Source organism: Liolophura sinensis, chromosome 6, assembly GCF_032854445.1.
Source record: "Liolophura sinensis isolate JHLJ2023 chromosome 6, CUHK_Ljap_v2, whole genome shotgun sequence".
Taxonomy (NCBI): Eukaryota; Metazoa; Mollusca; class Polyplacophora; order Chitonida; family Chitonidae; genus Liolophura; species Liolophura sinensis.
Genome location: NC_088300.1, coordinates 57,172,683 through 57,200,630, shown reverse-complemented (window position 1 = coordinate 57,200,630; position 27,948 = coordinate 57,172,683). Strand labels below are relative to the sequence as shown.

General features: G+C 37.4%; 2 protein-coding genes across 2 annotated transcripts; both read right to left on the bottom strand.

Annotated features, from left to right (window-relative positions):
* Positions 1-22: 22 nt before the first annotated feature.
* Positions 23-8,153, bottom strand: LOC135466464 (small ribosomal subunit protein uS15). Its single transcript, XM_064743951.1, has 6 exons — positions 8,128-8,153; positions 5,485-5,533; positions 5,173-5,251; positions 1,727-1,896; positions 1,249-1,349; positions 23-118 (listed from the first exon to the last, which is right to left on the bottom strand). Exons 1-6 carry the CDS (start codon positions 8,148-8,150, stop codon positions 85-87), a joined length of 456 nt encoding a protein of 151 aa, XP_064600021.1. The 5' UTR covers positions 8,151-8,153; the 3' UTR covers positions 23-84.
* A 2,110-nt stretch (positions 8,154-10,263) lies between these two features.
* LOC135467746 (fatty acyl-CoA reductase 1-like) lies at positions 10,264-27,920 on the bottom strand. The gene is made up of 14 exons (XM_064745579.1): positions 27,685-27,920; positions 21,224-21,426; positions 20,473-20,648; positions 19,736-19,808; positions 19,399-19,505; positions 18,902-19,079; positions 18,498-18,542; positions 18,026-18,144; positions 17,514-17,581; positions 15,874-15,955; positions 15,486-15,575; positions 15,004-15,133; positions 14,373-14,500; positions 10,264-14,000 (listed from the first exon to the last, which is right to left on the bottom strand). Exons 2-14 carry the CDS (start codon positions 21,416-21,418, stop codon positions 13,829-13,831), a joined length of 1,563 nt encoding a protein of 520 aa, XP_064601649.1. The 5' UTR covers positions 21,419-21,426; positions 27,685-27,920; the 3' UTR covers positions 10,264-13,828.
* Positions 27,921-27,948: the final 28 nt, after the last annotated feature.

Below are 27,948 nucleotides of genomic sequence, written 5' to 3'. Positions count from 1 at the left end.
AGAAAAAAAAACCCAAACTGTGTTTCACTCTTCCTCAGTTATTTAATCACATAATGTGTATAATAATTCTGACTGGAGAGTCCATTAGGCGACCAAGGCTGAGGCTGTGGAGGACTCACTGAAAAAGAGGAGAGCAGAATGTTAGGGGGTGAATTTAAGTGCTCTTAACAAAATTCTCGAACAGTATGATTGCCACAAAAAAAGTCAAGCCAGTTATTCTAAAACTGAGCTGAACAGTTAACATGATGTTTTTCAAAGTACAATCTGATTCTGCCTTGTAACATGGACCATGTCAGTTGTACACATACATTTAATCAGTAGACAGTCTTCATTAAAGGTTGTTGTTGTAACATGTTGGCCCTGAGCAGTCTTTCTTTTAATTGGTACTTACGACCCAACTGAAGCACAAGTATATTTCAACTTTTGTTCGTAGCAGTGAATTATACGAATGGAAGAAAACTAGACAGAGCATGCAACAAACTGGACACAACTTGTTACCAGTACACTCATGATGACTGAAAATAGAACTGACCATAAAACTTGTCTACAGCTAAACCCTTCAGGAAATCATGTTTGACAACACTTTCTACGTCACTCAATTAAGGGTTTAAAATTTCTGGAGCACTAAGCATCCAGCTTGGCAAACGTCCATTAATAATTAAAAGGGGCTCATATCTGAGTACTGCTATTACCTTCATTCAAAAATGTTTAAAATGCTGTGTGTTTACGCGTCCTGAAATCAAGGCTTGGATCTTAATACACTGACTTTTGGGGAGGGTTAGGCAATGACTGCACCAAGGCTGAACAACTCGTATAGCCGAGCAATGGGTATCCAATTTCCTAACCTTTTCACATATGAAAGACCAACCTTCAGTGCAATTTATGCACATTTTTAACATTATTTTGGAGACAAAACTACATTGGTTGGCCAGTGTAAGGGCTTCACAAATATGGATAATTTTATCAGCCAGCACAGAATTTAAAAATATGCCTGAATAAACACCTGCCATACATGCGACAAGGTCAAAGAATTACCATCTAATGTCTAGATCACTGGTATTTTGAATCATCTTGCTGATGGTGTTGTCTTATCCACACATCAATGACCCGAGACTTTAAATGCACCAATGTATATCCTGGAAATATTCCAAGGTATCATCTTGGTCTGCAGAAAATCCTGAAATTCTTGATATATATTTACCAGCTCAGTATTACCATGCTCCCTGCCAACACTAAATGATCACTTACTATTTCCAGTTGGGAGGCAGGACCCTCTTGGTCTTGTAGTATCTGGCCAGACGGTGGATACGACTCTCAACCAGAATCAAACGGAACTTGGAATCTTTGTCCTGTACCCAACAAAGATATCTCATTATGAACAATCAACATCCTCACAAATCTCACCCAAAATCAAACAGAAACATGGAACTGTTGTTCTGTACAAAAAAAAAAGAGATACCAAATATTACAAACAACCAGCATCTCCACAAATCTCATTCAAATGAGATTCAAATGAGACTTTGTCCAGTACAGAAATGATATATCACACATACTGAACATTCAGCATCACCCATGAGGAAAAAACAAACATGAATGTTATGGGACAGTAACTCAGTAAGACTCCTACATTGTAAGTGGTCTCGCTGGTGATAGAGGTATCATGGTGCATTAGTAACATTTTAAGATACAGGTAAATTAAAGTTAAATGTCAGAAAGCATAGCTCACCTTCCTGTTCCTCTCCAGATGCTTGCGAATGGCCACAGCCTTCTTGATCAGGTGATACAGGTCTTCTGGAATATCAGCGGCCAAACCCTTAGCTTTGAGGATACGCAGGATCTTGTTACCTGTGACGAATCGCACCTGGGCAACGCCATGAGAATCCCTCAATATCACGCCTGTAATGACAGAGATTATGTTCACCTACGGAGCTTTACATCTACAGTTATGTCATTTCACATATGAACAATTTATTTGTCATTAATGCGTTCAAATATATTCCCATTTCTATTTAGCCCATGTACTTCAGCAATATACCAGCAGCCTCTTTGCACAGAGCAATTGTACATTAAGTTGACTGTTACCTATCATGGCAACCTACATTATCAACATCTGCCGCCATGACAGTTACTTGGCCTACAACTGCAGTGTGCTTGATGTCTTACATGGGAATCACAAGTGTCTCAAGTGTAAGCGACAGATTTAAGGAAAATTTCACTACTATCACAGCAACTAGGTTTACTTTTTTACCGGACTGGTGTTTTATGCAATACTCAAGGACATTTCACTTATACGAAAACAGCCAGCATTACAGTGGGTGGTCACCATGCAGAGCCCTGGGGAAACTCACAACCATCTGCAGGTTGTCGCAAGACCTTCCCACTTACGTCTGAAGAGGAAACCAGCTACAGTTTCACTTAAACTCATAACAACCGCACTGGTGCGAGGCTCCTGGCTCGCAACATACTGGCGTGCTAACCCTATCGGGCACGGAGGCCACTAGGTTTAAAGTGAAAGACAGCACCTGACAAATGCTGACATCCACTGAAAGACTACCATTCACAGTATCTTAAACCGCAGTTAAATAGACATGAAAGAGAAAGCCCGTTGGCTTGAACACGGCATTTGAATAAGTTTACTGTATTTTATAAAAGAAAACAGAAAAAAATCATCCCTGGCATGCAAGAAAGACAAAGGAACAAAATTTGAATTCTTCTTCAATTCTCATAAACTTGGAGAAAAAAATTGTATGACAAGATTTCATTAATTTTAAGCATTGTCCAGTGAGATGCAGTCTTATCATTCCCACACACCTTGGGCATTCCTGATCAATTTTTTACTGATATTTATTAATTAGAAACTGCTGACTAAACGGTGAAATGAATGACAAAAAATGTATTTGTATAATCTAAACAGTGTGTCTAAGTAGGCCTAGGATCTACTGGTCAGATGAACGCGGTCTACGCCCAGACGGTATGCTACTGTCTGACACTGTCATTGAATATTACAGGACTTGGGAGTCCACTAATTCTACATCTGTGCTGGCCCGTAAATGATACAAACCTCTCCCACAGTGTGTAATGGCCCTGTGGCAATCCCTAACTAAATCATGTAAGCGATCTCAAAATGATGTTTTGTGGAGTAGGTCTGTGTTATCATACGTCTATTCATTAAGTGAATGGGTAAAAGCTACCTCACAGCTTAGGCAGCGCAATCTGATCATAGCAATGTTTGATTGGATAAAATTCTCAAGATATCTGCCTAGATTTACACCAGCCATCTGTGCAGTATTGACATTTTTTTTTACATGTTATTCAGTGAAATCTCATTAAAATTATAAAGTATGAAACTTTTTAGAAAGCTTGAGAATCTTGCTTTCAACTGAAATATGTTTTAGCCAGGTGCTCAGGAACTGATACACTTCGATTTAGACACTGGTATTCAGGGGTACAATTCAGTTAAAAACTGAAAATTGGGGTAAAAACTCAATCCTGTAATTTTCTGATACAAATACTGAAATATATGGACAAAAACTGAAATGCATTCATAAATATATGTGTAGCGATGAGCGGTCGACTTCAATCACCAACTGCTGCATCCGTGACAAGCTGAAGTGGTCATGTGTGTATTGACTGTAATTAAATTAAAATTAGGCTTTAAACAGATTCAAACTATGGTGATAAGGTTAAGTGGTATAAAACAAAGTGGGAGTCCATTTCTATTTCGTTTGATCAATCTTTGGTATGCCAGGAAAGCAAAAGAAAGTAGAAGCAACATGTGCAGGCTTCCAACAAATGTAGCTTTGATACTGCCCCATTGGCTGTGTGTCTCATGTAGACCAATGAGTGAGCTTCTAACAAATTATGAATTGTATCCAACAACGCAATGACTGTTTGACAACTATGTAATGTAAGCGGTTTCTGACTTGCTACACTAACAGAGGATGATAAAAACTGAAAACAATCCAAAACTAATTGTGCTGCTTGACTGCATGAATAACTGGTAATCCTGAATTTATATGTTTCACACTGAACTGCTCAAAGGGTGACAGGCCATTTTCCAGTTGATTAAAAGAAGGTTTACATGTACATGTACTCCCTTACCAGTCAAAGGCCGGTGCAATAAGAAGTGACACCTCTTAGGCTCTTTCAATACTGCACACAGTAGATGCGAATGTCATCTCCTTACATGGTCATAATTATTTCCCTGTTGTTCTAATCTTTGATCCAGATTACGAGTATTAGTGACAACGCAAACAAAGAGGAGTGTAGCTACTCTTGACAATACCTGTTTGACGTGCTGGAGTAATTTCATGCATATTATAACTTGGAAAATTAAACAGTTTTCAGCATTTCCTTGATTAATTACTCCACAAATTCCCTACGAACCTATCTTTGAAGTCAATCCACAAAAATAAATTCCAGCAAATAATAAATACTTTACAGTATATAGGTCTACCTCTGATCAGAATATGCCTTGTCTTTTGTGTTTGTAGGCCAATATATGTTTACGTTTTATGTAATATCTGTTAGTTCATTTCTTTCTTCTAATATTTTTAACAACCAACAACTTAACATGCACGGTTTGTAACTGTTTCGTTATATACCTCTGAGATGGATAACCCTTACCTCTGTATTTTGCACAAGTTTACTTTCCATATAATGTTTGTTAGTTCCTTTCTTTTCTTTAACATAACAACCAACAATTGAGCATGCATCACCATGGTTTTTAACTCTTCATTGTACAATGTATATCTCTAATCAGGATAATATACTTGAAAAAGTACATGCATGTATAAACAAAATCATTATCAGAAATGAACCTCAAATGAAATTTATTCTCTCATATATATACTATCATGTTCACCAATTACCAGTCGCTAAAGCAGAATTTGAACTCAATACCAAGTTACAGTCGGTGTACACATAAATAAACTCAATCTGGACCAACAAAAATTCAATTTTGAGTTTCTGGTTGTAAAAATTACGACCTCACTGAATCCCTGGCTGCTGTCTTGTCCTTCAAGGTTGGGAGATACTGTGCAGAGCTAGCTAAACACATGATCTTAATGCAAGAATGCTGTCAAGGTTGGGAACTGGATTGAACAGCTGACCTCTCTGGTCAGATCTAGTGGCCTGAATGGAATCAGTCTTGAATGATTAGCAACAACTCACCAATCTGTGATGGGGTTAAGCCTTTACGGGCCAGTTTGTAGATCTGTTCCTCAACATCTTCTGATGTCAACTTTAGCCACTACAGAAGAAAAGAACTGGTCAGACATCAACAAGTAATACTATTAATATCTTTTTTTTTCAACTGAAAATTGGATGTAGATATTAGACAAACCAGGCTATTAACACGTATTTTATGTTTTAAGTCTCCTAAAGTTAGTATACTTTTTGTTCTTGTAGTGTAATTAGCCAGATTATTGAGAAAGCCTATGCAAGTTTGGTTGATGTTTGGAATGTACACATCTTAAAACTTACAGTTGGAATAGAACGCCTGTAGGGCAATGCTGACTGGGAAATACCCTTGCTGAAATGAAGAGACAAATGCAAGTTATCCTCAAGAATAAAAACAAGAAGAAAGTCAGTTTTAACTTTTGATATTTTATTTCAAGATGAATACTATTTTGCCTGACAACTTGTCAGGTTTAGGAGTTGGGGAATCCAGGCTTTGTCCAGTGAAACCTCATCAGGACTGTCTAATCAGCGATAGCCAGATTTGAACTCTCAACAGGCTATCTCACTTGTGTCCAAGATTTATTTGGACACACCACTATTCTTTTCTGTGCTTTCTATCCCATAACATCATCTACGTCATATTATGGGATGGAATAAACAGAAGACAATGGTGCTGCATTCACATAAATCACTGCTCTATGGGCTGATGTGTTTTGTCCTCATTGATACAGCACAACACTCACATGAAGTACTGAAGAGTGTACAACTACACAATGTAGGGGAGAACACTTTCTTTCTCAAGTCAACAGAACTTGGTTTTTGACCTTGTCTATTATTTATACAGTACACATATAGCACAGTCCACAGCTTTCGAGCTGCCATTCAGCGCACCGGTTAATGGAAATACCGGACTTGAACCTAGTGTTATTAGAAAGACAACACACAGTAACCATAATTTCAAAATAACTGATGCTGCTGAATGCTTCATGCGCAAATTAAGTTAAGATTTCCTACATTCTGCACCAATACCTGTCATTGTGACAGTAACACACATGTGACAGTTCTGAATAAAGTCCCTTACGTTTTTTCTTAATACACAGCCTTGTTGGGTGTTACTTGGTTTCAGTTTTAAATTAATCAGAAAACGTGAATGATACAATTGTTTGATTTATCAGGTAATTGAATATAATAGCTTTCAATATGTTTTCCACTGAAGCCAGGCAATGCTCGTTTAGCCACACAGGTGGTTACCAGTGAAGGTATTTCCTTTCTATTGGTGTTTTCAAACTTCCACGTGGATAGCTTGTTTTAAGAAACCCAACGTTACACTGCTGGCTTATGGCTGATGAATAGCAGTGGATCATTCGACCTGATGATCACGTGATCGCCTTAGCGTGGTTGAAAACTCAAAGGCCACCCCATGTTGAAGCATAGGGAAAAAGACCCATGTTCACCACTCTGTCAGCGACCAATAAGCCCCGGTTGTACAACAAAACTTCACTACTATCTGGAAAGCTGAAAATTATAGGAGTCCAACGAATACACTATCGCTGACAATGATTCAAACATATTCATTTCCTAAGGCTATAACATTACAAGGAAATTTTTCTTTATCCACGGCATCTGATACTAAAAAGATCACGTGGTCTCTAACTTTCATTACAAGGACCTATGATTTCGGGAAGAAACTGACAAGACTTGGATGGCAGTTTCACAATGCGAGAATTTTCAAGGGAAGAGCCAGCATCCAGAAAGGTCCAGACAGGATGGGGCTCTCGTGAACTATTGCAGTTAAACGGCGTGATTTTATGACAGCTTCTAACGTCGCCAGTGTATTATGTCAAGCAAATACCGTAAAATCCTGCCTTTTAGTTGCGTTAGTTTGGGAGAGCTCTCCATCCTGCCTCTTCCATATCTGTGTGATCTTGCGGCATTCTAAAATTGAGATGTACCTGCTGCCTCTGTTGAGATTACATCTCAAATGGACTTTTACAAAAGCGACGTCAATAACGAGGCTCAAGCATTACGTCACCTGATCTGGGAGGACTACTTTTGCCTTATGTAAACAACTGCACGTGATAGCAAACATACCAAACTGTTGAGCAGTGCACTATTTACAGGCTTCCGTGGGTATTACCTTCGTCTGTGCACAAGCCGAACCATGGCAGTTTAAATATGTTTACACACTTACCACTTGTTTTCGCACAACAGAATTCACATGGGATACAACAATAGTTATCCGGAGTTCTTCACCGTGTTCTCGAAATAGGACGAGCCAGGGCATAAGCTGATATACAAGATTTTTACCATACCCAGTCGATTAGACTGCACTGACATCTCTTTTCTGACATGCCGCACAAAGAGCAGTGAACTGCTTTGCCTTTAACTTTACAGAAACCCCACACCTTGCCTCGACATATGCGATTACTTTTTCAAATTCTCTTTTCATGCCGTTTTTCATGGGCGCCGCCATGTTGAGTAACTTAATATTCATTAGGCCTAGCTAATAAATGAGTATATAGGTTTGGATTTATTCACATGCAGGTAGCTGCTTGGTTTTATACCACTGATACAGATTTTGAGATCTGAAAATACTTTTTAAATATCTGAGACTCCTAAATCAATAATTATCCCCAAATTTGTAAAGAAATCACTGCGCTGATGGTGCCCATCTATACACTAGCCTGGTTCCGGTACCGTTAGATCACATAGAAAGGCGCACGATCTCAAACAAAAGTTTGCCATTTCAATTCACTTTTGGTCCAAAGTGTGTCCGATTTTCGTTACCTCGCGCTTCGCTCAGGTTGAAATCCTATCCTTTATTTCCACAAAATGGTTTCCTTCAAGAGGTGTTTCTAGTGTAGTAAAGTTTCTTTTTTTAATAATTACAGGTATCAGTTAAGAATAATTGCGATATTGCACGAGATTCCCCTGAAGCTGACGTACCCAAAATTGTGCATGCGACCCATGATGGCAGCGTGGTGAAAAAGGAGGAATGAAGTGCGCGTTACAGCGCCATCTGGTGAAAAACAGGGGACGTAATTCGTGTTTTGAATGAGACGTTGTCAACACCACAACGTCACATAGAGCTGGACCTTCGAGTCTCCCACAGTTATAGCCTTTTCATTGGCTACATTCTTTACCTGAAACACTGTCAAGATAGATAAAATGTATTTGAGTCGATTAGAATATACTGAATAACATTTCACTCATACAATGTCGCTCTGTTTAGTCATGGGTGGGGAAAACCCGAGCGCGTTCAGTGCAGTGCGCCCGGTGTAGTACGCACAGGCTAACCCACTGACTGAGTGAGTCGTCTACGTTTGTAAAGTCATCCAGGAAGAAGAATAGATTGTACCTCCAAGGTGAAGTCAAGTGCTTAGTCACATACATATTTGCACATCATAAGCTACGGGAAGAATACACTGAAATGGTCGTCACAACTGATAGCTGCCATCAACTCCATGATGTCACTGTATGGCCACAACGCAAACTTTGGTCTAAGCAAGTACCATATCATATTCGCTACCGGGTACCGGTACATGTCGAATGGCAGGATTGAACCAACACCTTGTGCAGAAACCAAAAAATTCCACCACAGGTACCTAAAGATGCGTTAAATACCTAGACATTTATCTCTTCGAAGAGAAAAAAAAATCATTGCACCTTTAGCCCCTTTGCTGTGTATGGTGGTCTGTGGATGAGATTTTGATCTCTTCAGTTTGCACAAATTTGGCCTAGCATGGATCAACATGCAAATTTGGCCTTGGGTGGATCAAAATGCAAATTTAGCCTACTGCTATATATGTAGCTTTATGAAGCCCCAAAAATATATGCTTGCAAGATAACTGATACTGCTGTGTAATTGTATACATTAATATTGATTTAAATCTCCAACCATGGATTTTTAAAAAATTTTTTTGATTGATGTTTTACGCTGTACTCAAGTTTATTTCACTGATACATTGTACGACGGCGGCCAGAATTATGGTCGGAAGAAACCGGGCGGAGCCCAGGGGAAACCCACGACCATCCACAGGTTGCTGGCAGATCCAACCATGGAGAACACAGGTGTTTATAGATGTAGGCCTGTCTATGATCTGACAAATGCAGCATCACCAAAATCTGGCTCGCCAGCAGTGTATCTATGACAACTCTTTGTCCTCGTATGACTGAAAAGTTGCTAGGTACCCTGTTAAGTCCCCAGCATACATATATACACACATCTTGCAGAATGCGATAATTCCCAGTGAATGCATAGGCCACTTTCAGACCTACACTGGTTTGTTCCTTCTCATAATGTGGAGAATGATAAATTAGCTGTTGCCAAGGAGTATAAACCAACAGCAGTTGGCAAGTTAGCTTGCCCAAAATGTGACTTGCATATTTCACCCACAGAACAATCTAGATTTATACAAGTGATGTCTAACTACCTTTATGTAAGCTTTACATATAAAGTGGAATGGCTTTATAAGCCACCAAGGTACCAAGAACAATGCAGGTAATGAATCTTTAAAAAAAAAAATACATGTCCAAACCTAGGATTGAACCAACACCTCTATGTCTGACAATGAGATACCTGCAGAATTCCGAAGTGGGACGTATCGCGTCATTTCAGTGATGCTGGCCATTCCACTGCAGCATCAACAGCACATTGTCTGAGTGGATGCACCAAATACATCACATATGAAATTGCAGTGCAATGAAAGGCATGTGACCTGCAAGTCCCATATCACACTAGTGCCACCTTTTGTGAAAGAAAACTCTGCGTGTGTCCCATTCAAGGGCCACCATGGCACCACATCTGCCCGTCATTTGTTCATGACATGGACCATGTTCGATGCTTATCTGCTCTGGTAACACCAGTCATGGCAAGCGGTTTTCATACTGCAGCGCTGCATGGAGTTTGATCAGTGGAACCTTAAGTAATTCTAGTTTTTGGTGTGGCATACACAGATCCATTTCCATATATGTAGAGAGTTCTAAATACAATACCCCTAGAGAAAAGTGGCTTTGGCCAGTATAAGAATTAATCGTGCTAAACAATAAGAGAATTCCAGATTTGTGGTTTTATGAATTTCAGTATATTGCATTACCAAAATAAATTCAATGATCACTAAAAACTGACATTTACCAGAACATCTTTAAAGATTTCCACATGTTAATAATGTTTCAAGCCAACAACCCCGCATTTAAAAAAATACAGCACACTTGGCCATAATTTGTTAACATTAAATTCTAATCCTTATTAGTAAACTGATGGAAACACTTTCACACATATTTTTTCTGCCAGACATGTAACTTTTATGAAGCTTCAACTCAGATAGTGTGTATAACAGGGAGCTTTTCATGCACAATTTCATGAAAATGACTACAGCTCGAAACAGAAAGAAACAAAGTAGGCTGGAGTGTAAACAAACCAGTGATTTATTTTCTTTGGCAATCAACACAGTGCAACCAAGCCACTAAGTGTCAGTTTAACAGGAAACGGCATGCTAATAAATGTGCTTATTAAAGCTAAGTTTTATCGTTTTTATTCATTATTATATTTGTATGAAGAAGTCTAGCTGCCTGCCTGTTCACATCACTGATATCAGATGAACCCTGATATTTCATGACCAAGATTTATGTAACAATAATTATGGTCTGGGAATACAAAACAGGCTATGCTCAAAATAATAATAACTTTATACACAACAAATTTAGAGAATGTCATCATCAAATAAATGCATTTTTGTTGATGGAACATGCCAGATATAGAGATCATACCAATAAGTATGCTGCAAAATAATGAAAAACAAAGATGTTTGTGATGAACACACACAAAAAAACACAGTTCAACAAAATAGAGAAATATACATATATATATACATGTATGAAGACAAACAGCTCAGTATAAAGGCTCATTATTTGCCATATTACTTTATAACAGGACAAGCTTGTCTAGTACATTAACATTATTCTAATAATGGACTGCTTAATACATTGTGTAAAGTTCCATCATTGTGTGAACCATATTATGGTATTGGTGGGCACATTTATTTCCTACAGATTCATTATATACTCACTGGAGTCATGGTTCATTGTCAATAAAGTGCATAGCCATATACAGGACACTTGTTCACGTTAAAAAAGAAATCACTATTAATAAATAGCAGCAATGTGATATTATGATGGGATAATGAGATATATATATATAATCTATGAGAAATGTATTACAGGTCATTTGAGCTACAACATAACATGTAAACATCAATAAAATATTCCTCAAGGTAGAAACATTGGCATCACAAAAAGGGAAAATACAGCCCATATTATGTCTAATGAAAATATGTCATCTTGCTTGCAATACCAATAAAAGACATGTGCAACAGTGCAACAATAGCAATATATAGCACTTGTTCAACATGTTGTTTGATTGCACTCATGGACGTCAACACCACACATGCATATCACCAAACTGTTCAGCTGGGTAGCCAGTTTAAACATAAAAATTTATGAACATGTCTATCTTGATGAATGACTGACTAATTATGCCACTGATGAATGCCTGCCCAAGAAAGGTATAATAGGCTGATTATGGATTATTTTTAAAATGTTATCCACTTTTCACACAATGTACATAATTCACAGAATAAATTAACACTAAAGCCCATTTTGCCAATATTCCTTTAAGTACTATTAAGTCTTTAGTATTTCAATCAGTCATTTTAGTTTTGGTTGCATATTATACACATATTTCTGTTTACTGGAGACCCTCATGGAAGATTAGTAATATATTCAACGAGTTGTACAACCCTAAGGCAAAAAAAAAAGAAAAAAAAAGATATGATTTTCGCAGAGTTAATTAATCCGCTAGGAGATAAGAATGATGTCTGATCCAAAACTTGTTCTTTGGCTCTGGCAATGGTTAGTGAACAACATTGTTGTTCCACAACCAAGAACTTGTTCACATAGAGAATGAGATTTCAGGCAAATGTTGTTCATTTATTTGACTTATGTTTAAAACCATAATCGATATAACTTCAATGAAGGCTTGCGGGAAGTGGACCGGGGCGTATACAAACAATTGACTGAGTGCTGGCTGCAGTGCTGAAGATTTTTTTTTTTAGTTACTTCTCATGTCATGTATCACACAAGTGATGGTCATACATTCATTTCTTGAATAATTTGGGAAAGGGTAACCATTGATCACAACTCCATGGAATACGTTCTTGTTTGCGCAACCATACCTATTGGAACAAAGGCCTACCCACCATAACAGAAGGCGATATTCAAATTAAATTGCTGAGTCTTCTCATATTACCCACACATGAGAATTGAAGTGAGCAGAGCTTGCCCTGGGGCAAATGTCTATGTTCAAGAGAAAGGAATTCATTTCTTTGCTTACAACTAAAATTTAATGGAATTGTTCACAAACTGATAGCCAGGTTGAACTGTAACATAGATGGGTGATTAATTGGTGAAAAAAACACATGAATTTATATGAGGCTTACACATTTACTGTAAATGAAATATAATTTCACAATATTTGGTTCCAAATTAGTGTACAGAGTTATTAGTTGGTAAAAGAATTCAATGAAATTATAGGTGATTTTTTTTTTTTTTTTTTGAGAAGACAAAAACCAGTATATGCAACATCACAGTCCATGTATTGCATTCAGTGCTAACGGTGTTAGAATATTTCATCCCATGAACACACGCTGTCCCAGAATCCAACAGCCTTACTATTTCTAGTGGTAAAAACAATACACACACTATGCACAAGAGAACTACTTCCTGGGTACTGCTTTAATCTAACTACTCCGCCTTATCACTGACAGATCATGTAGGATATCACTGCATTTAGACCCTGTTCTCATGTCACATATGCATATTCCACATAAGATACAAATGTCTATGTCTATTTAAATCTACTATTTACACTTTAATTTTCTTTAATTTTTCACATATTAATATGTCTCATAGACAAATCTGTTTCATGTATAATACATATACATGTATAATTGGAAAATGAAAATAGTCCCATGATGATAGCAGAAGCAAAATCCTGGCTGGTAATCTATCGTAGCCTATTTTTTAGCTGTACGAACACACCTGGATTGAATCTGTACAGGACACAGTAACCAGTTTTTCCTTTGTAGTTCGATAAGAGTTATTTTGATGATTTGTCAACTGACAGGTTAACTAGACATGGTTAGAGGTGGAAAACTTGACTGATAATCCTGATGCATTTACACCATGAAGATATAAAAGAGATGAGTTCAGGTAAGGAACAGGTATGCTGGCCTTTGACTCTCCTACTCTGGTACTGTAATGTCATGGAGTAACAAGACGGAGTGATTGCTTCAGAAAGAGAACATGTTTTGTAACAACTGAACATTTAACACTCAAGATGTTGTTTATCATGGCTTGACATCTGTTCAAAAAAGCACCTTATAATCCTGATATGCTAGATTATCACTGTGTTATCACCTACACTGACTACAACTGGTACCTTGTGTAGACAGAACTTAACTTCTACCTGCAGACGGATTGGTCAGACGTTTCCGTGCCAGGGCCAACTGACCAAGGGAGAGACACAGGCTTAAGCAATCTAGAGCTTCACAGCTGACAGCCTCATCAGCGACTTGTCACAGCCAATTGGTTACGCAGAGGCGGAGCTTGATTTGAATGCACGAGGTAACTTCATAAGGATGTACGAAGTCCAGCGCAGAACCAGGTTCCACAAGTCCCGGGCTACTCGCACCCGACCCACCAACACCCTCCAGATAACAATGGCTAGGATGGTGTTAAAGACTAGGGTTATCTTCTTCAACCTGGAATGTAACAATGTGTGTAGAGGGTCATGTTTACTGTATAGAAAAAATCAGTAGTAAAGAACTGACTTAATTTTGTTTTCACTTTGGTAATGAGTAAATTACATGTACCAATACAAAAGCCAATGAATAACAAAACAATGCACACTTTGCTTACATTTTTATTTGTTAAGTCAAGACAATCAAATTTATTGGTCTTCCCTAATGTTAGCAATAACTAAATATGCAAGTCAAAAGTACAAAAATCTCTTCCCTGATATAATAGAGAAGGGAAGAGTGTCTTAGGATTAGGCATGCAATGATGATGAGTATACATGCAGTGATCGTGGTTGCCTGGGTGAGGCAAGTTTTATGAGAATGTGACTATCTCACCTGGCTAAAGCTCTTCTAGCTGCAGGCAACTCTGACAATTCTTCCTTCAACACAAATTTCTTTGTTCCCAGACAGTAGTTCTCCATATAGAGAGACCACTGGATCATCCTAGGGTCGAAGTTGAATATCTATTCAATCCAAGAAGAAATTTAGTTTCACTTTGTAGTTTTACAATATACATGAGTACATGCTGGAAGATCTTAAAATGTGTTATCCTCAGCATATGTAGGAGACAACTCTCAAGAAACCAAGTCACCACATTAATTCCTTATTTATTTGAGGGCCTCTGTGGCCAATGGGGTTAGCACGCCAGCACGGCTCAAAAGTCCAGTCCATGCTGGCTTCATCTACGAACATATGTGGGAAGGTCTTCCAGTAACCTGTGGATGGTCGTGGGTTCCCCTGGGGCTCTGTTCAGTTTTCTTCCACCATAATGCTGGCTGCCTTCATATCCTTATTTATTTGAGGTTTGGGCACTGGAGTTACAGTTGAACATTTTTTCTTGTGATTTTCTGTCTGATTATATGTGATACAGAAATGGAAATCTGGCTTTCAGAACACTTGGAAGTTATCTTTGTAAAAGCAAATACCCTGGATGCTTGACCTTCACACCTGTTACAATTAGACTCACCTGTCTGTCTTCAGGGGACAGTTTGTTCAGAAGCATGTGGAAATTATCATTAGCAAAGTTCCACTGATTAGAGGTGAAGTAATCCAGGCTCTTCACTGCCTTCTGTAGCCTGTCCTGTACTTTGACAAAACTGTGGGAAGAAATAAACATTGGGGATTAGACAGAAAGCCCTTCAATTATGTCAGACTTTGGCAATGAAATACACTCACTGTTATTATCAACAACTTTAATAAAATAAATAAAAGACAACAGCAGAATGCCAATTTACTACCATTATCAGTAAATTCAATATTCCCAACACAAAAAATTCATGTGACAAGTTGATAAGAACGGCAATTTATAGTCATAAGAGTCTGTTATCACACTAAAGTCACTAAATCAAAAAAAAAAAAAAACTTACTTGTTAGTGACAGAATGGTGAGAACAATTACAAGTTTTAGAGTACACTCATCAACCAGCATATTGATGGATGCATCACTTACATGGGTTTCCGTCCTGCTATTCTCAAATAAAGGTCCATACAGTAAGCTGGTATGATGTGATCGAAAAACACATTGAGATCATGCCAAAACCTATGAAGAAAAAATGTAAACCTAGGTCATGGAAACATTAAGGCAAATTCTGTCAAACATGGGAAACAAAATTCTTGATCTTTCCTTTAAAGTTTATTTGGTATAAAAATAAGATTTTGTGGATGTTGCTAAGGATGAAATTAAAAAATAGACTAAAAGAGGTATTTAACTAGTATATTTCAAACTGGTTGAAAAGTCACATTAGTAGCTCTCTTCACTCAAAATCAACTGAAGAGTACCAGGCTTTATACATCGTGGGATGGTACAGAACAAAGTTCATGGTCTGTTGCAAACTTACGCATTCTTTGTGAATCTCGGGTTTGGGAGACGCGCCATACTGTTGACAGGATTCTTCAGGAAGTACTGGTGAGACATACGCTCTGCAAGCAGAAACAACACCCATCCATAACCATATACTATATAACAACTGAGAATTAAATTCACACCTTTTATTTATTTGAGCAGTGTTTCATGCTGGGATCAACATTTGACTGCTGTCAGGTTTGTAGGTGGAGAAAACGAGGAAGACACCATGTCTCACCTGGTACTTGACAAGCCGCCTTGCTTCCAAAATCACACCTTGATATCCCCACCTTATAGTATTACATATCAGCAGAATGAAATTAGCGCATACATTACAAACATATACTGCAGAGAAGTTTGAATCACATTTAAGCTATGTTCACAGTACAGTGGACTCTCTTAACACCGACACCTTAATTAACTGACATCTTGTCAAAACCGACAACATTTCATGGTTCGTTTTCTGCTCCACTTGACAGTAATGTTAACTGCCTTCAGTAAACCGACTCTTGTTTATTCTGAACACCGACAGTGGTTTGTAGTACAAACATTTCAAATGAGTATTAATCTGTCTTGTCTAATCTGACACAGTGTGTCGCACGACGTCCGATGGAGTCTGAGTTTGGCTTCAACTTGCCTGCTTGCCAGGTGACTGAAGATCAGTGGGAAGGGAGATAATATGCTTATGTGAACTCTTGCCTACTTCAGCAGGTGGTGATCTCCTGTCTTGATACTGTATCATATCTCGTGCAGAGGTCAGAGTTTAGTGAAAGATGAGTCTGACGCTTAATAGCTCAGTGACTAAATAAAAACGCCTCAAACAACAGTTGCCGTCACAATTTTCCCTGCTACTGCCCTGACAACATCCGACCACGTCCAGTAGGCCAGCAAAGCGTGGCAGTGTGTAAATGAACTTGAGTGATAAAGTTCGATATTTTGTAAAGCAATTATGCGTATGTACTAAAGTAAAGCACAGATCAGCTTCTTTCCATAGTTTGTTACTATGCATCACTGTACAGCAAGTTTAATTAAACATATATGTATGTACAATACACATGTTGTTGTTGTAGGCCACTTGCCCATGTTTAATACACCGACAACTTGTCTAAACCGACATTTTTTTTCGGTCCCGAGTACGGTCAGTTTACAGAGAGTCTACTGTATTATGAAATTAAAACTAGCCCTGCCACCTCTGGGCCAGCTTATGTTTCTAGTTGCTTTCCAGACCCCTGTGTGAGCTTATGCCTCTGGTTGTTTTCCAGACCTATGGGTCAGCTTATGCCTCTGGTTGTTTTCCAGACCTCTATTTGAGCTTATGCCTCTGGTTGTTTTCCAGACCTCTGGGTCAGCTTATGCCTCTGGTTGTTTTCCAGACCTCTGGGAGAGCTTATGCCACTGGTTGTTTTCCAGACCTCTGGGTGAGCTTATGCCTCTGGTTGTTTTCCAGACCTCTGGAAGAGCTTATGCCTCTGGTTGTTTTCCAGACCTCTGGAAGAGCTTATGCCTCTGGGCGTTTTCCTGACCTCTATTTGAGCTTATGCCTTATGGTTGTTTTTACTGCAATGCTATGGTCTCATCTACCTGCTGTACAGGACTTTCATTCAAACAGACTGAGAAGTATGAATGATCACCTACCCATTTCTCCCCAGGTAAACCTATTGATCTGTCCTGTTGTACCGTTATATACTTTCACATCCTTCGGTCTGTAACAAACAAACAAACAGGTATTGCAACATTTGTTACGCACAGAAATGGCAATATTTGTAAAAAAAAAATATGACATGACTGGAATAAAAAATCATATTTGCCTCAAGAAGTCTACCAATCTGGGTGGATTTTAGAGGTAAAAAACAGTCCTTAACATTACTTTTGATGCTGAAATTTTCTTTCATTTGTTCATTTACCTCAAAGCACCTTTCTAAGATCTATAAATCTCTCAGAATCAGGTAAAATAAGTATCTCTGTAGAATAGGTCAGAAACGTTTTGGAAAACGGCATACAGAGATCACTACATACTACACTAATCTGTCATCAGAAAAATGACTGAATAAACATCTTTACATCTGCACAGGGCCTTAATTATTTGTTTTAAAGTTAAGAAATGTATGTCTTATGTTTGTACTGTCATAAAACTAGTTCATATGTACCTCTCGACTGCTGTGTACCAGGCAGCTGCTATAAGAAGTTTCACCGCAATGTCAACAGGGATGATGTCAGAAGTGCCATGGAAGTCACCTTTCATTATTCGCAAAACACCTTTACCAATCTAAAATACACACAAAGTACAGGAATTTACAAAAAGCAACATCTGGAAGAGTAAACTGACATACAATGATCTTGAAATGAAGGAACTAGGGAAATCGAACTCACTGTTCAATGTTCATGCATTGTAGTGGAATGCAGTGACAGAAATATAATACAAGTGAGTTTTTTTTGGTGGATTTTACCACAACTTTACAATATCTATATATGCTTACAAGTGAATTCATAGGTGTTTATCCATAGGAATTTATTTGCTTAAGAACAGTGGAATAATTTAATGGACTCCAAAATAAATTATGATAATTAGTTATAAATCTATATTCTGGAAAAACAATTCTGCTACACATGTATACTTACTGCTGCTAACAACCCAGTGGGGCCATTAAAATTGTCCACCCATCCCTGTAACAAGGTGAAGACGAGATTAGAGACAAGGGTCACAAATGCTTAATCATAGATATATATGTGTATTATTATTATTCATATTTGAGTACTTAATGCTTGTCACACAGCAAGTGATCTGCTAAGCACTATACTGAGAACTCAAGACACAGCAAATTGTGCTTATCTGAATATTATTTCATAATACAAAAGTTCACAATTTAATAATTTAAGCAAAAGATTACAGACAAACTCCAGGGCTTTGTTTTACAAACAGGATGTAATTCATGTCAAGCCTAATTACTAATGACAGTTATGTGGAAATAAGTTAAACCCTTATTGTAAAATGAAACCCTGAACTGAAAGTTGCAGTATCTTACAGGCACTGGTTCTAGCCAGGTGGCCCCAACAATGGAGGGCCTGACAATAGCCACTGGTATGTCCCCTCTCTCTTCTGTCAGCAGGTACTCAGCCATTGATTTGGTGTACGTGTACGTGTTGGGGCGGGGTTTAGTCAGCTTGGGGGTCAGTGTTGTAATCACCTCATCATCCATCCACCTGACAGAGAGACAACAGAACAATAACAAGGTTGTCTGTAGGAAAACAAGATCAGCTCATGTGAAAATGAGGGGCACTTGCACTGTTTTGGCATTTTTGAACATTAATAATACTTGTGAAAGTTGAAAGTTTTGCAAACATTGTGAGCCTCCATGCAAAATTTGGTACAATAAATGTTTCACTGGCTAAAACACATATTTTTAAAAATAGTCAGTCTAACATTGTAGAAATATATTACATCATTCTTCTATCAACTTCCTTCACATGATGATTCCTTATAGTTCCATGAAGAAACAGCTGTAGGTACTGAAGAACTTACTCGACTGCATTGATGAGTTTGTGTGGCTGTAGTGGGGGAGGATACACTGCTTCTGCTATTTGCTCCTTATCACAGTTGGCATACGCTGTGGACACATGTACCAATGCCTGGAAACATACATCAGAACAACCTTTCTGAAAATCTTTTACTGATATTAGAATCAAATTATACGCATTTACTGTTTAATGGTATCTTAAATGTTTTTATACAAATCATTGGATGAAGTGTTAATATACAAAACATGGCTTTTTTTCTTTTCACAAATAAATAAAATGAACATTTTACAAGGTTCCTGAAAAACATATTGCATTTTACAAAAACAAAGTGTTTTCTTTACCTCCAGCTTTTTTATTTTATGAGCAAGCTTCAGTATCTTTCGCACTCCTAGAACATTCATCTGTATAGATAATCTGAAAGGTACAAGTAATATCATAACTGTCCACAGATTCTACAAAAAACACACCAAAACTTATTCAGGAGCACATCAAGACACTGCTTTCAATACGATCAAGTCAACAGATGTATAAAAATATTACATCTTTACATTTGTCAGAGTAAATACATTAAGATAATTGTGCTACAGTTTCTATTTATGTATATGCATATGCAATTTTTAGATTATTTTTAAAAAGAAATGAGCCTCGCAAAAATATACAGTCTATAATCATTGTTTAAAAGGCCATGGCTTGTTCCCCTTGGATTTTGGAACCTCGTGACATCAATATGGACATGGTTCATTCATATGACCATTGCCAACATTACAAAAACTGTTACATTTGTGTTATTTAACATGAATGACAAGGATCACCAACATGGCATTCAAAAACAAAAGAGAAATAAGTAATGGACGTTCTCCATATAAAATTACAATGGTAAATATTTTTTATTAAAAATACTTTATGAATTATTTTAGTAATAACCACATCCACAATCTTACAGAATAACAACAGAGGACTAATGATAAAAAAATTGTGCAAAATAAAAAGTATTGCAGTTCACCTTTAACGCTGAAAAAAAATACTTCTTCCAAAATAAACTTTATTTCACAGACTTTCAAGGTTAGAAGATGCTTACTTGAGTTCCTCATCAAACTTGACTGTGGCCGCAGAATGAAAGATGATAGAGACATTTTCCACCAGGGTTTGCTGATCCTCCTCTGTTATACCAAGGTTATCGTCCAAGATATCACCACCGATAGCAATCACTTTATTTTCAAAACCTGGTTGTTCTGTTCGCACCTTGTCAAATAACTGGAAAACAAAGCACAAGTAAACATGTATGCTTTCTGTAGCATAATATTTGTATGGATGTAAAAAAAAACAAACTTCTTAGCTATTGTGTCTTGAAGGACGATATATGTTCCGGGTGAGTACGTGTGCTATACTATAATCAACAACAATGGAAAAAGATTTCTGCAAAATGTATTTAGTGAATATACCTGGTGTTTTATGTTGTACTCAAGAATATATAACTTATATGACTGAGGCCAGAATTGAGGTGGGAGGGAACTGGTCACAGGGGGAAACAGGACAATCTGCAGGTTACTGACAGACCTTCCCATGTACAACAAGAGAGGAAGCGAGCATAAGCTCAAAGCAACCGCATGGAAGAGAGACTTCTGAGTGATTATGGTGTGATAGAACACACACAACTTGCCCATAGGGGTGCCAATTTCAGATAAATAAGACATATGTACAGCAGAAAAAAATACACTGGGGCTTGAATATTTTGATTCTTGTAAACAAAACATGCCAAATACATCGATAAAAGGAACAGAGTGGAGTAGACTACACAAGTCTAGTGTTAGTGTAAGAGCCAAACTTACACTTGTGTCCAAGAGGGCTTCCAGTCGCTCATGGATATCTTTGCCTCTCTTTGGCCGGATCATAACATAAATACAGCGGACCTCGGGACAGGAGCGTAATAGCTTCTCTAACAAGGCCTTCCCGAGAAAGCCTGTGCCACCCGTGATAAAGATACATCTGTTTTTGTAGAATTCGGGCACGGAGATGGATGACATATTGGATGCTGGAATAATGAATTAAACAGAAATGGGAAAGATTCATTAATCTGATCATATTATCTGATTTAAGTTTACCGATCTACCCCAGAATTTATATATTTAAATTTCTTTTTTAAAGGTGGAGAAAATATAAAAATGACATTAAGTTCATATGAAAGAGTGCGAAAAGTTATTCCTAAATGTGGTCTTCAATATTTTTTCTGATTTTTCTTTAAGGAGAAAAGATTCTTGAAAATAATTTTTGTATGGTGGGTATTTATGACCACCTTTTGGTATTTATAGTCTTTGTTTAATAATGTCATAAATAAGGATGTAACACAGGTTTAATAAATATTTTTGCACTAGAATTTGTCCTTTTCAGCTAACAAATGTATTGAAACTCAATTTGGATCATATTTATATTTTTAACATGTTCATAAATATTATCATAATTTAGGTTAAATGCATGTTTCTATATAAACAACAAGTTTACATTAAAATAAATTCATCAGACAAGGATCGCACTCTTATTTAGAACATTATTATGCAAAATACCAAAAGATAACGAAAGAAAACGATAAATACCAAAAGTTGGTCCGAAATACCATACAAAAATATTTTCAAATACCCTTTTCTCTTGAAAAAAAAAATCCAAAAAAATATTAAAGATCATATTTGCAAATAAGTTTTCACGCTCTTTCATCTGATTTTGACATCATTTTTATGTTTTCTTCTCCTTTAACAGCATGCCGTAGAATTTTTCACTGAGGCTGGTCAGGTTAATGGGTTTGAAAAACTGAAGTGTTTGGAGGAAACAAATGCTTTTGGTCAGGTATGTTGTAATCCTTGTGACCTGAAGGCAAAGCCAGAGAAAGCTAGACTTAAATTTGGGATCTCACTGGCCAATGCGATCAAATGGGGGGGAGAAAAATCCATCAGCCGAGTAACATAGGCCCTAGCTTCACAAGGTGATCACAAACAAACCATATATCATAAGCAAGAGTGAGCTTGTATGCATTTGATATCATGCTTGATGATGAATGTGGTTATGTCAATATATATAAATGACAATGATGAGGGTATAATATATCCGGGTGACAGGTGTGATCCAGAAAACAGCTTAAGTCAGCAAACTCTCTGCTCTCTGCTAACTTAACTTACGCCCCTATATACATGTGCAAACATTCTAAGGCCAGTCATCAAGATATATATATATATATATATATACATGTACAAGTGGCTGCAGGTGTGGAGGCGTGTCCCCGTGTGTTTATACTCTGCTATTCAGGGCAAACAGGTACACATGTAACATATAATTAGTATGGAAAATATCTAATAATGCTGATATCTCAGAAAAAAACACTAGATTGTGAATTTAATGGTAACACCCTTAACATGTCATTCCTGTATAGATCATAAATAACTATGCTATACATGTATAATTTACAAATACAACTCCACAACAGCTTATGGTGCTGAGCACAAAGTCATACCTGCACTGTATGTTATGTGACACTTTACGTTCATGCTTGTACACCTGTGCTCAAAATAAAACATGCACAATATCTTCAGTGATGCAGGTGAACAGGGACGAGCAAATGCCCATGGCCATAAAAAGTCTGCAGTTTACAAGGCTACATAATTCGTCCATTTATTACACCTCCTAGATCAAGAACTTGCAGCATGTGTGATTGTGAATTGCATCTTGTTCAACAATTTATTACATAATTTCTATTATCATCTCTTGTGCATGGCACAAATTACACCATGTTACTGGAAACCATACACACACCATGAGGAAAATTACAGGCATAAAAATGGAGTATTAATACAGCAACATAAACAACATCATTTATGAACATAAAATCCTCTGAGAATATCTGAGGTGATCATCTTTCTGAATCTTACTACCTCAGACAGGCTCATTTTAATACTTTCCTTATCTAGGGAAGTTCGTAAGAGTGTGTGGTATCTTCATCTCTAAATCTGAGCAGCATATTAAAGACAGAAATTCTTAATCATTCTCCAATTAAGGCTAGTGAATAACCACTACCATAAAGTCCCCTGTGCCATATAACACAGCAGCTCTTGATCATACAATGTATCTTCTGACTTTACTAATAGATTGGTCATACAAAGACTTCAATATTTATCATGGACACGCTTCAGAGAAAAAGCAATGAGCTCTCTGAAATCAACAATAGCCCTGTTGTTGTTGTTGCCTTGCCCCTAGCACTTTTGGTCCATTAATATGTGCAGCAGACATGGGTCCATTCTTGTCAATGAGGGATATAGTGAATAGATACAATCACTTCAGCATAGGGTTTAATAAATAAATGCAATGATATCGCAGGACAAATATTTATTATAATCCCAAATTACTGGTTTAGTTAGCGCAATGAATGCAGTGTTGAAAACATACAGTTTGCAGCAATAGCGCTTTCTGATACATGTACATGTACATAAATGGCTTTGCTGAGTGCCAAAAATGGCAGTAGTATTACTATGAAAGTGTGGAAAGTTGATATTGCGCCTGTGCTTTGATGTACCTGTGCGTTAGTGTACCTGTAGATTAGCTTTATGAGTACATTTACATGCACCAGCTAAGAGTAATGTATTTCACACCGTCTTGGGGTCAACTACAACTGCCAATTAACAGATAATTGTAAAAAAATGTCGGATCACATGAGCTTTACCAGTACTAAGGAATTTGCTCACATTATGAAAGGTACAGACATAACAACAAAGAACATCATTTCTGCTAAGTTTTGTTAGTTCTTTGCCAGATGCTTTTCGTTGCTTATAAATTGCCTTTTTAGGATAATAATTTTACACGTGCAAACATGTGTAATATTCAGGGTTGTAAGCTATATTAATGTTCACATATTATGGCGCCAACGTAAATATTTTATCAATGTAATTAACCATTGGAAAATTAAATTTTCCAGCCAGAACAATTCATTACCCATAATGGCTATTGTAGTTCCAATAAATCAAATCAAATCAAATCAAATGGCTTTATAGAACTGAACCAAACTCAGTTACACATACATGTAGATGCTTTACCTGGTGTCAGACTAAGACAAATTACCGTTTTTATTACCCCTTTTGCATGATTACTATAACCCTAGAGCAAACTTTTTGAGTCACTTGTAGTTAAATTGCATGCCTTCCTGCAGAACAAAATAAATGTGCAAATGATTGTAACCTGTTTACCTGTACTAGTAGTTCAGCTATTTATACAAGGTATCTTTTACACATAGATAAAAAAAAATTAGTAAGCCATTAAGTACATCGTAAAATGTAACATGACATCTGCACATTAATTTTTGTACCATAAAATGAATTACTAACTCTATAATGCTAACATTAAGCCTACATCAGTCACTAGGTTACACATCTTAAAAACGATCCCTATATAGCAATAGCATCATTAGATGAATACCTGATTTATTGTCTGGGCATGTAACAAAATACATGTATGTGACTCTGTTTTAGAACTTATATTTAATATGCTCGCCATTGGCCACCATTATAATATAAATCAATCAATCATACTGTCAGAAGTGTTCCATCGGACAGAACTGCTCAACAAGCTTAGTACATTGTAATAATCATGTTTATTAAAATGTACCATTAAACTTTCCAGTTATAAAAATTATACCCATACACAAAGGAAATAGCCAAATGCCAATGCACTACTTACCTGAAGAATGCCTACATCTGAAAACCTTTCATAAAGTGTGCCTTCACATTTCAGTCAGAGGGATAACACACTGACAGGAAGGTTTGTGGATGCAAGTATTGATCTTATCAGATCTAATATTTGATCAGCTTATAACCCTATAATCACATGATGAGGAAAACTTATGAGCGCGTGGAATGCACACCCTGTGACAGACATAAATGGCCTTGGCTATCTATATCACTCAAACAGGCCACTCACCTAATTCCAAACTACAACATTTTGTCGGGTTTAATAGTACTACAAGATGACCTATAAATGTCCTCACTTCAAACCCACGCGTCTACCCCACATTCCTGACTCCAGTACATGTAAATCTTCCACTCAATGATGCCTCTAATCCACTTAACAAACACAACTGGAGGCTTCAATGCAAAAAGCGAATCAGATAAAGTTAATACACCATGTTTCCATGAAAATTATGACAGGTTTGTGACACATGATCCCCAAAATCACAATAAAACACAAAATTTAATATCAGAATTACTGAAGGCAAACTTGCACACCTAGATCTACTCTGTACATGTAATCTAGCATCACATCTCAAAAGCAACTTTATACTGATGCCCAGGATTTGTCAAAGGTTCAATACAACTACAACTTTCTCGTATATAAAATTCTTTGTAATTAAAACAAGTATTTGATAGCTAGTTCATTCGAATGTTTAAACCTCAGGGAGTTAATAAATTACTTCCCTGGTGGAAATTTTGTTTGCTAAAGCTACTTCTCTACAGGTATTCAAAAGGTTGAGAGTTGGGCATGTGCATATATCCTGTTGATAACAGCTCTCTTAAATTTCTAGTGGCTAATCAGTGTTACAAGTCGGCTACTTTTCAATTAATAATAAGCAGTATCGGTTTAGTTCTCATCATCAAAATCATTATGTGAACCATCACATTTCTATGATAACTATCACATTTCTTAGTTTTACTCTGGTAAAACATGTATTGTGACTGTAGCCACATTTTACATGGCATTGGAATAATGATTGGTTTTTCATGATTTCTGAGATTCTTATTCAGAAAATCAATTACATGTACAGGTAGTTATAAGTAACTTTGATTTGAGTTACAGTGTGAAAACGATGCATTGCGTCATTACCTGTCGATGGGTATTTATAACACAATTTCTTAAAATGAAAGCAACACCTTCACCCACAACTGTCAGTGGTAGATGCAAATTATGTTTCAGTGCTTATCAATAAAAAAAAATTACAGCTGAAAACTCACATCACAAAATAATCTCCTTGTTCACTCAATTTATATGGATTGTCATGACCTAACTATCTCTCCAGAGGAGACTTCTTTTTTTTGTTGTCTCCCAACAGTTGCATAACTCTACATAGGAGGCAAGGAACCTAACTGAAAAGAATTCTTTCATGATAGTGGTTTCTGAGATGAAAGAAAAGGATATACCGCGAAAATGTTAGGTTTTAGTTGGATTTTTCTCAGCTGGGTTTTTTTGTGGCAGTTATGGATGAAGGCTTAATCTGCTTTTATTTGAAGAAATAGTCAACCAAAATTCCTTCTGCTTGAACCATGATCCAAGATTAGGTTTGGCAAAATTTTGTATGGCAGAGGATGTCCCTAACTAATGTCAGAAAGCGCTCCATTTAAAATCCTGATGCAGCTGCTGTGGCAGTTGGTCATGGATTACCTGCACTTTTACTATGAAATATACTTCATCTTGTTTCACATTTTGAAGTGCTACTTCAGTCCCAAGAGTCACCAGGCGGTTTATTTATTTGATTCGTGTTTTACGCCGTACTCAAGAATATTTCACTTATACAACAGCGATCAGCATAATGGTGGGAGGAAACTGGGCAATGCCCGGGGAAAACCCACAACCATCCACAGGTTGCTGGCAGACCTTCCCACATACCGCCGGAGAGGAGGCCAGCATGAGCTGGACTTGAACTCACACCGACTGCATTGGTGAGAGACTCCTGGGTCATTATGTTGCACTAGCGCGCTAACCAACTGAGCCACGGAGGCCCCCCTTATCATTTAGCCTTCCTTTTAGGACATACAAGCCTAGACACTAAAGTAGCTCTTTAATTTAACACTCGTTGAGCCAGAGCATTTCATTCACCACTCTAAACAGAGTTACATGTACATAGGTTCGCAAAGTTCTACAAATCTACCAAATTTTTTGGAACATGACGCTATGATGTAATGACGGAATGATGAACAGCAATCAAATTAAAGACGAAGAACTCACACATACATAATAAGAAATTTGAACGGGTCTGGTTGACTAAACTGAAAATGAAATACAGAATACATGTACAATCCAAGTGACACAACCATTCACACAGGTTTCGCCATGACCTCACCAATCACATCGCTTCATGTGACACCTTTTTCTTGATTCTGATTGATTACCGGTACCAGAAAAACTGAAGTGTTGGCACCAAAAGTTTCATTTTAAGGCCTTAATGTGCTTCTTTCTGAATATGCATTTTTACAGGTCAAACTTTACGTAAAACACAGTATCTATCCATGTTTTGCAAAGCGTATTATATGATGAGCACATTTACCTGTCAATCTTATTCGCAAATCGGTATATCGGCCCTCTGATATCTTCCTGCTCGACAGGTTTTCTCCAAACACTGTCCCTTCCCTGGAGGCTGCACAAGTTAAACTGACACTACACCGTTTATTAAATACAAAATCCCAGCTCCTTAACCAGGTGGCCTGCACCTAATGGAGTCAATTTCCTATCGAAGAAACAGAGACTGTGTGCGTCCGCTCCGATGTGTTGCCTGTGACAACCTCTCTGTCCACACATTCCGCTCCTAACC